This window comes from Epinephelus moara, chromosome 7 (assembly GCF_006386435.1).
Source record: "Epinephelus moara isolate mb chromosome 7, YSFRI_EMoa_1.0, whole genome shotgun sequence".
Lineage (NCBI taxonomy): Eukaryota > Metazoa > Chordata > Actinopteri > Perciformes > Serranidae > Epinephelus > Epinephelus moara.
The window spans coordinates 12,388,646-12,398,273 of NC_065512.1; the positions used below are offsets into that span (position 1 = coordinate 12,388,646).

General features: G+C 39.6%; 2 protein-coding genes across 6 annotated transcripts in view; both read right to left on the reverse strand.

Moving 5' to 3' along the window:
- LOC126392897 (dynein, cytoplasmic 1, intermediate chain 2a) overlaps positions 1-4,817 on the reverse strand; it is a 28,371-nt gene extending 23,554 nt beyond the window's left edge. For 4 of the 5 annotated variants that reach the window (XM_050048617.1, XM_050048616.1, XM_050048615.1 and 1 more), the window contains exons 1-3: positions 4,695-4,817; positions 3,071-3,188; positions 2,535-2,649 (exon numbers count right to left, since the gene is read on the reverse strand). In XM_050048617.1, the coding sequence (XP_049904574.1) occupies positions 2,535-2,649; positions 3,071-3,178 (223 nt within the window). In that variant the 5' untranslated portion in view covers positions 3,179-3,188; positions 4,695-4,817. The remainder of the gene's footprint in view (positions 1-2,534; positions 2,650-3,070; positions 3,189-4,694) is intronic. The other variant, XM_050048614.1, reaches the window with a different exon arrangement.
- Positions 4,818-5,012: 195 nt separating this feature from the next.
- Positions 5,013-7,834, reverse strand: LOC126393061 (plasma membrane ascorbate-dependent reductase CYBRD1). The gene is made up of 4 exons (XM_050048907.1): positions 7,559-7,834; positions 6,384-6,592; positions 5,880-6,034; positions 5,013-5,773 (listed from the first exon to the last, which is right to left on the reverse strand). The coding sequence occupies exons 1-4, from the start codon at positions 7,743-7,745 to the stop codon at positions 5,494-5,496; spliced, it is 831 nt and encodes a 276-aa protein (XP_049904864.1). The 5' UTR covers positions 7,746-7,834; the 3' UTR covers positions 5,013-5,493.
- Positions 7,835-9,628: the final 1,794 nt, after the last annotated feature.

Below are 9,628 nucleotides of genomic sequence, written 5' to 3' on the forward strand. Positions count from 1 at the left end.
TTTCCAGGAGATTCACCATGTTGAATCGACATCGGAGTCTATTGGAGAATGAAGTCATTCTAATTGGCAGTTCAGCTCAGCGCACAAGAAGAGAAAGTCAAAAGGACGTGACATTGAATCAAACTTGTTAAATTAGGTATGATTTTTTTTTAGCTATTGAGCTCTTTAGCAGAAACAGTTCTTAACACACTTTGGTCTTTCAACATCAGGTAGTGTTTTTATGTGCTAACTGGCTAACGAGCAACTTGAATCCGTCCTGTCAGTTTCCCTTTTTGAATGAAAAATACATGGTGCTTCTCAAAGTCAAGGATGCTTCATTGGTAATATGGATCCTTCCAAGTTGCGTCCCATGGAGGCTAGGCAAGACTCCCTCCTAGCATTTAGTCAACACACATTGGAACAGGCCAGCGACTGCCCAGGTGTGTGTTTTTGAAGAGGCCCTGCCTTTAATTCCGACAAATCGTGCGCAACATATTGTGGGCACTTCATGCCTGCTGAGGATACACACATGCATCCTTGTAAATTCTCTGAAGGAAGGACTAGAATTCAAAGCGTCCCTGACATTGGAACAGTCCCTTAGCGGAATTTTGAAGGACTCTTCCTTGACTTTGAGAAGCGCCAACTGACTGCTGCCACCTGCTGCTATAGAAGGAGTTACTTCCTCTCACACAGGCGCAGAAGGCACATGCTTGTTGGCTGTTGGCTGTAGTGTTTGCAGTGTGTTCAGTGCAACTTTTGGGCCGAGACACAGGTGATGTAACATTCAGCCTTCATCAACACTAGTTCTTAAATTTTGTCTTGGTGTCTCTGGGCCTTTAACAATAAAGTTGTTCAATATACTGTAAGTGTTGCTGATCTCTTTGAACTCTTTCCCCTTCTCTTTGCATGTGGAAGAGACTCTTGAGGTGAGAGTGGACTTGTCTGATCATGTGCTGTCCATGAGCATTGAGCATATATTCCCATGCTAGTCAATAATTTTAAAGGCAGCTTGTTTGTATGGATATCACAGCCTGCATGTAAAACAAACCTGTTTAGTTGCCAAGTTTCACAAATAATTATATCAAGAGAGTTTAAATATAAATGCTGTAGTTTTTTTCCACAAGATAAATTACTGCCTGAATTGGCTTTATGTTGGCATAACTGTTTCTAAAACATTATGTATGGAACCAGAACGAAGAAACAATACTATGGTGTTACTTTAAGAGTATTTTATTGTATTGAGAGTAGGTGATTTAAGTATATTTCAGTAGTGTTAACTCATGCTTCTAATTTGGTGTTATTCTGTGAGACCATAAAGGAATTTCTTTAAAGCTAAATGGTGATACTTTTCTATGAAGGAGATTATGCCATCATACGTTGCAACGTAGTTTAATCATTATTTTCTTTATGTTTGCTTCCCTTGCTGTAACAAAGAATATGTTGTCTACCTTGAGTTTGCTGTCTTAATGTTAGTTTGTTTTGTTATGGTAGTATAAAAGGTGCAACTTGATTGCTCACTGTGGCTCTTCCGTCTGTTTCCTGTAGACCATACACTCACCCACCTGCCAAGATGGCTATTACACCTGAACCACTTAGTCTCACCTAAAATGCTCCTTGAAAGGAGATGACATTGTGTTAGAAACCTCCACTCTGCTTCGCTTAGTTGGTTACCTTACCATGTACTTTTGTCTTCAGGAAATGTACTTAACAAAGTACTTAGCAGGTGGCAGCTCATTTAAACACTGACACATTTTTCTGTGTTGGCTGTGCACTCCATCGTAATAAATCTGGCATTACTATGATGAAACAATCACATTTTAACCTCATGATAACGACAATAGGATTAAAATGCTGAGGTGTTTTGCATCCAAACCAGATAAATAGTATTAAGATGACTGCCTTTTAATATATACATAAATCCAATGTTAGGGGACAGAAAATAATAAGACAAGTAAATATGAATTTATCATAATATCTAATATTTGGCTGTACAAACATAGCAGTGAGTGACAAAGAATCCCACAGCCATATTCACCTCTTGCTTGTTTCTGAGCTTTTGCCTTCAGTCTGGTCTTTAAGAAGTCAAACACATGATCAGCTGTACTGAGGTCAGGTGACTGAGCTGGTCAGTAAAGAGCATTCCACTGTTTGACCATTAAAATATCTGTATGTTTTAGCTCATTACCCTACTGCTGAAATCTGCTTTGAGGGACATGGAATAATAAATGCAATGATTCCTACGCTGTTCACCCAAAAATGAAAGTGTATCACCCTCAAACCCTAGTCAAAGAGCCAAAACATTGAATAAAAGTATTGACTGTCCTTATACAGTAACTGCAGTGTATGTGTGATATTATGGCACATGAGCTACTATAATAGTTTTGTTTAAAAACAGGTATTTAGGAGGATATATTACACAGAATGTATGGAAATGTTATGTCCAGGAACCCTGTGGAAAAGCCTGTTTTTTTCCTGGTGGGTTACAGAGTCTAAAAGATATAGATATAATGATAGCTCAGTATGTACAATCCACCAACAGGTAATATATAACATACCAACAGGAACATCTGGGGTTATGCCCATGCTCTGTAGAAGAGCCTCAGCCTCACGTCTTTTTTTCTCCAGGTCTGAATCATCCTGGTGTTGTACAGCTTCTTTCAATTGGTCCGCCTGGAAAACATAGCAACACCATACCCACTTATGCCATCTCTAAATATCCATATTCCAATTCAAACCACTTAATGTTATAAATGACATTACTTATAAACAATACTACTTATTTAAAGATTAGTATGACAAGTGCTTGTAAGACACCTTGGAAGCTGCTGTGTATGTCTCAACCTAGCCATCAGCATTTTTAAGCTCTAAACTGCATTGACACTGATGGAAATCATGGCCATCAATGAAGTCTTGCAGGATATGGACTACCAACACTCACAAAAATTAAGTGTAGGAAAAGTTTGCATTCAACTAAATAAATGGTTTTGCACTCTTCACACTGAGACATTAATGGTTTTGAAGTCATTCATTCCCCTTCTTAATTCTTGCATTCAATATCATATTGAAAGCATTTACAAAATGTTAAACATACCGCTTGCTTCTTGCGCTCCTCCTCCTTCCTTTTCTTCTCCTCTCTGATTTGAGCCAAGCGTTGCTTCTTCCTTTCAAGCTCTGCTTTCAGCTCGCTTTTGTCAGACATAATGCCACAGCTGTACACAAACAACACAGTTTGTTTGTCCTCATATTACATAATATATTGTAATGTTACGACTCAAGTATATCAGACAAAAAACAAACTTCAAGGGTGTCCTGGTGGTGGAGCGGTCTCCTTGTGTTTGTACTGTTTACTGATAAATAAAATCTCTATCTCACACACATACAATGTATCATGAGATTCTGTCAGACAGACTCAACAACTCACAGCTGACTCACACGACATAGTTTGCAATAATGTGACATTTAGGGAATGTCATGGACATAATCATGAACATTCTGTGTTAACCATGCACTCTTATGCCAACTACCTCAGATCTAACACTATACAAACATATTTATAAGCAACAGTTAACCTATTTGTGCCATTGTATACTGTATATATCGGTTGCACCTTATTAGTAGCTTTTTGATAGAATTTGCAGCTGTTAGCCAGTTTTTGAACCTTACCGTGGGCTACTTCTTATATTTAGTTTCATAGTTGCTTTACACTGTATTTCATATTTGCTGTACATTGCTTCTTCTACTTTGTTATTTTGGTCCTTGCATATTGCATGCTTTGTATCTGCACTCCTATAACTTTGCATTGAAACTGCTACACAGTAGTTTATCTCGGGATGAATAAAGTTCTATCTTATCTTATCTAAAATGCTTTAGAAGCTTGTTAAAACTCAAGCATCTCCTGACAGGTGATGCTCTCAGCTTCAGTACCACCTTGCACAACAATGGTGACAGCTACTACCCAGCCTGATCTGGCAGTTAAAATCATAATCCAACAGTGTTTACTTTCTTCTCTGCAGCTGGGTGAGTTAAACATCTTATCTGTCTGGAGACAAATACTTTCAGCTAGATGTAACTCGGTTAAAACCCACAGCCCGACTGACCAGTCATTGTCAGCTAGCTAGCAGAGAGCCCCACCCTACCGCTGATACAACAGTGTACACCCGGTTAGCTTAGCACCGGGTTATCCTCTCTGTTTCAGTTACATGTCTCTGATCATTGTCAGCTTGTAGTATACGATTTCAAACTACAAGCCTGCCTCGTGTTAATATGACGTTTGATTTTGCAAATAGCACAGTTGTTTCATAGAAAACACGCAGCGTTAGCATCCAATCGGCCTCTGCCGCTGCTAGCCTTCCTTGTTATGACAGGCTACAGAGCTAGCTTAGCCATCATTGTTGAACTGCTTTTGATAAGTAATTACTAAAACCGCGGGTATATAAATGTAGTCTCTTACGCTAAAATGTTTTTGAGTTGACAGAAAGTGTCACCTGGCTAATTTATCTCACCCTTTTTGGTTAGAGATGTAGCATTAGCTTTATTGGTTAGCAGCTAGCTAACAGTTAACCGGACCTTGGTCCGCAGTGCTGTCATGCGCGTTCAACCCCACAGTCTGCACAATGAATTAAACAAGTTGGGCTACAAACACAGCGACAAACACAAAGAATGTTACAACTATCGGATACTACAGCTAACATGACATTTATGTGTGTATTACAAACCTTACAGCAGGTTCTCGACCTGACACCAAATGCCTATAGCCAATGTACAGCCAAAACAAACGGGCTGCCAGCACAACTACAGGTGCTGGGAAAAGACAAAAAGAGGTGCTTCGCTTTGACGTGGACGTGCTGCTGCCATCTGAGGTCAAAGATGGAGAACTAAGAGCTAAACCTCAAAAAAGGAAGCGTTAACAGTGTGAAGACAAGCCTTTGAGTATAGTACTTAATGTTAGTGGCTCATATTGTGAATGAATATTATAATATTATCTTTGAAAGGCATTAATATAGAACAGTAACATGAACCCAAAGCACTAATGGTTTAAGTGGTATCTTGGCCTGCTACCACAAATTGGTGCTTATATTTATTGACAGTATTCTTTTGTATACATTTTTTCTTTTCTTTTTGCATGTCATCTATTTCTTAATATACAGAGATGCTAGTTAGAAGTTGCAAATATTTATTGTAAAATGTGGATAGTTCAAAAATGACAGAACTAAAGAGACAATATACAAATAGAAAATCTGTCATGATTGTGGTACATGTATGACAATATAGTTTACACACATAATCTGAATCTAGTTATAAAGTAGCTCAACATTATTTACATGCACTCATAACAATACATGTTGGAGAAACAACAACAAAATACTTTAAGGTGCAAGACAGAAAGCGATCAAAGAAAGTATCAAAAGACCAGCAAAAAACATATTCCTTTTGACTTTCTCTGACCAGTGTAGACTGGGTGTACATACATTCAGCACTGGAGACAGTCTCCACTCCAAGTCGGATATTTTTTAATCAGTTATCCTGCTCATCTAGTTTGTTACTCCTCCGTCTGACATCCCCAGAGGGCTCAGCATCAGTTCCATCAGACAGCTGAGACATAGCTGGACCGACTTTGCTGCTGTCCTCACCTCCCCCGTTGGTATGCAGAATATGCAGGGTCTGGTCACTGGGGCGTTTCCAAGACGTTCGAGTGGCAATCCAGAGGATAAGAGCTCCAAAAACCACGAGGAGGAGTCCCAGAACGTTAACAAAAATTGCCTCTGGGGGAGAGTCCTTGTACTTCGGGTTGCTCCTTGGTGACGAAGAACAAAAAATTGAAGTTATGCACATTAACATTGTACACCTGGTTTGTAATTTAATAAACTTTTACAAGCCTTTATTTCTTTTTTAATACTTACAGGCCAAAAATGAGTTTTTCAGTGATGCCCATGAGTGCCACAGCTATCACGCCTGTGAAGATTAAAAGACCACTGTAGACATGGAGGGGCATGAAGGCTGCTCTCCAGGACGCAGGTGTAATTGGTATCAAGTACATGCCAACTCCAAGAACAAGCTGCTCATTGAGGGAGAAAAAAGCACATCCACTTATCAGATACTGTATTAAATGAGACTGTTGTTCACAATGACTTAGCGTTTTAGAAAACACCAGAAGAGTGTGTTGTTTCTCAGTGTGTAAATCGGTCTGCTCTACTCTGTATGTATTGTTTCAAATATGTTCATACCTCCGTAAAAGGTTTGTAAAAAAAAGTCTGAACATGCAACAAAAAAGTCATTCAGGTGCAAACTTTAAAACTATGTACTTTTTATTATGAGTAGCATTATCAGCACCACAAAACCAAACCAGCAGCCTTTCTTTATCATCAATTTCTTCAAATAACTTAAAATAAATAGAGCGTATTTACCTGTAGACAGTACAGTATGACTGCTATCAGGCCCAGCCAGCTGTGCAGACTGTACATGTTGGGGATTTTGGCAGCATTGTGGAAGTCAAAAACCGCCACCAAAGATATGACAGCGAGAATGAAGGCTAGTAAATTCAAGCCCGCGTGGATAAACTTCATTATCAGCTTGCTGCACTGCCATGTCCATGGGAGCCTGTAGACAACAATGGCTGCAAGAGAAGGTAACTCAGTTTCATTCAAACAATTTGTGATGCAACTACGACGCATATTTTAAAATTTGATAGTATGAAACATGTTTTAATGAACTCAAGCATGTTTTTCAATGGCCGAGGAAAATTCAATCAATATTTGTGAACATGAGCTACTCTCAAAGCAAGAAACCAGATAGGACACCTCAAACTCACCATCTCATCAAGTGTAAGTCTGGAGCTGCTCCATATAAAATGAATGGGGGCCTGATTTTGTGGATCCACATAATGGTTTTATCTTTTTTTAATACCAAAATGAGCTTTATTCTATTGGAATGCTCTTGGTTTCATGTATAACATCTTTCCCAATACATTGCCTATGGAGCAGCTGCAGACTTTATTCCCTATGACAAGTCTTTGCATTTTTGTTTTTGGATTTGGTAGAAAGTTGTTCATGTTTACCAATAGTTTTTGGACTGTCTTAGTCTATAGGAGAATATATGAAATGTCCTCTTTCAAGATTGATGTGTAAAAAGTGTAGGCTTGTTGATGGCAACAACTTAAAGGAGGCTCTACTACTGTCTCTGTGTTGATATGTGAAGTCGACATGCCATGTGTCAAAATTTAATTCATTCTTGAGAACAATTTGCTCATGTTAATAAGCCGAATTGTCAGGCTTAACTCATAATTTGCATACTTTACTTTACATGTCTCTATCTGTCGTAGCAAACTCAGCTGAACGTGATCAATGTTACATGGTCGCATTTTCAAAAGAGGTTTGGTTGGTAGGCGACGCTTTATAATTACGCACTTATTAGAAGCGACCTCCCCTCTGACATAGTGGGAAAAAGAAAGTCTTGTGTAACTTGGCCTTGAGCAATAATTTCCTTCTGTTGTTTACATATTTTCAACAAGTATCCACATCCCGTTCACCCCCCACATTTCTTTAAAAAAAAAGAAAAGAAAAGAAAGACAGACTCCTCTCACCTGTTCCTTGCAAGAAAATAAACCCGATGACTATTAAGACCGGATGCCAGTTGAACTCAGCCAGTCCTCCATCCCAGGCTAAACCCTCTTTAAAATGCAGGACCCATCTCAGCACGAATATAATGGAGACAACACCGACGGCGGCGGCGGCACACAAGGCGACCAGGAACTGTCTGAAGTTCTCCATCGCTGCCAGTGTTTGTCAGACAGAGGAGAGCCTTGACCACAGCAGCTGTTTTCACAGCTACAACAACTTCAAGTGGTGAGGTGGGACCTCGGTCACGTGACACAGAGCTGCGCAAATGTTTGGAGGAAACGCGTTTTGTAAGTTTTAGGTTATAGAAGAGTCTGGGACCAGATTAACAACCAAAAGTTTCTTCTTTTTTTGTGCATTGTATCACTGACAAACACATTTCCTGATGATTCATCTCAGCTGTGGGCCACATGTTCTTGTGACAGTGTTTTTGACTAACACATTGATTCAGTAATAGACTACTTATAAGTTGTTTTTTTAAACTATGTTCTTTCATTACTGGATATCTGAGCTTATTTTATCACTGCATTTTGCCTGTAATTACTGTTATGTTTATTGTTACTTCCTGTTTTCTCAGCACACTTGTAAAAGCAGGCTCCTGTTCCTCAGTTTTTTTCCAGAGTATAAATGAAGGTTGCATGTAAGTTTAAAGGACATCTAAATGATATTCAGGGTATACTGTAGTGACAAATATTTGCTATGTAAAGATATGGTGGAGTAATGGGATCCTGATCAGAGAATCAAGTCACAGCCTCTGTACATGTGAGTCCTGTTTGTGTATCCCACTGGATAGCTTATCACTGCCGCTCTGCACCGCACCTATATGGCAGTTACTGCTGATTTCAGGATGGTGTCGTGCTGAAGCAAGCGCCCACCCTCTGGTTCTCTGTCAGCACTGTTGCTGTTGTTAGCACTGTTAGCACTGTCAGACGCCAGTTCAGCCACCTCCGTGTTGAGAGTTGTGTGTAGACAACCTCTTAATCATAGATATGCTCTAATATCGTATGGAGCTCCTTTTAGTTTTGGTGAAAACCAAAACTAATCATACACTCACCGACCACTTTATTAGGTACACCTTACCAGTACCAGGTTGGACCCCTTTTGCCTTCAGAGCTGCCTTAATTCTTGGTGTCATAGATTGAACAAGGTGCTGGAAACATTCCTCAGAGATGTTGGTCCATATTGACATGATAGCATCACACAGTTGCTGCAGATTTGTCAGCTGCACATCCATGATGCGAATCTCCCATTCCACCACATCCCAAAGGTGCTCTATTGGATTGAGATCTGGTTGCTGTGGAGGCCATTGGAGTACAGTGAACTCATTGTCATGTTCAAGAAACCAGTTTGAGATGATTTGAGCTTTGTGACATGGCGCGTTATCCTGCTGGAAGTAGCCATCAGAAGATGGGTACACTGTGGTCATAAAGGGATGGACACGGTCAGCAACAATACTCAGGTAGGCTGTGGTGTTTAATGAAAAACTCAGACCAGCCCGTCTGAACATCAGCAGGTCGTCTTGACCGTGTCTACATGCCTAAATGCAGGTGTACCTTATAAAGTGGCCGGTGAGTGTAAATAACCAATTCTAAATTCAGGGGAAAAAGTCATAGTAAGAAGAAGCTGATTTGATAAGTTATTTTTGGGGCCTTCAACATACCACACTGCAAAACCTATAGTTTCAAACGAATAGCCTGGTTGCACCACTTTATTTATGGACTAAAATAACACACTAGCACAGTGGGTTGTGAAAGCAAATACCCAATAATGCACATATATAATACATGGAAGCAACTTTTGAGTATCTTAATATTTGGATGGGCATGATGGAAAATATATCATTTCCACACTGTCCTTTTACTTGCAATAAATTCTACTTGATAAATACAAAGCATGCTGCTTTACTGATGAAGGTCTAAGGAGCGAAATGTATTTCTATGATAAAGTTAACTGTGCGTAAAAGGACAGTGGACATTTTCTCCTACACACCTGTCTACAAGGAACTGAAGGTGTGCAAGGGCCTTCACGGTCAAGAT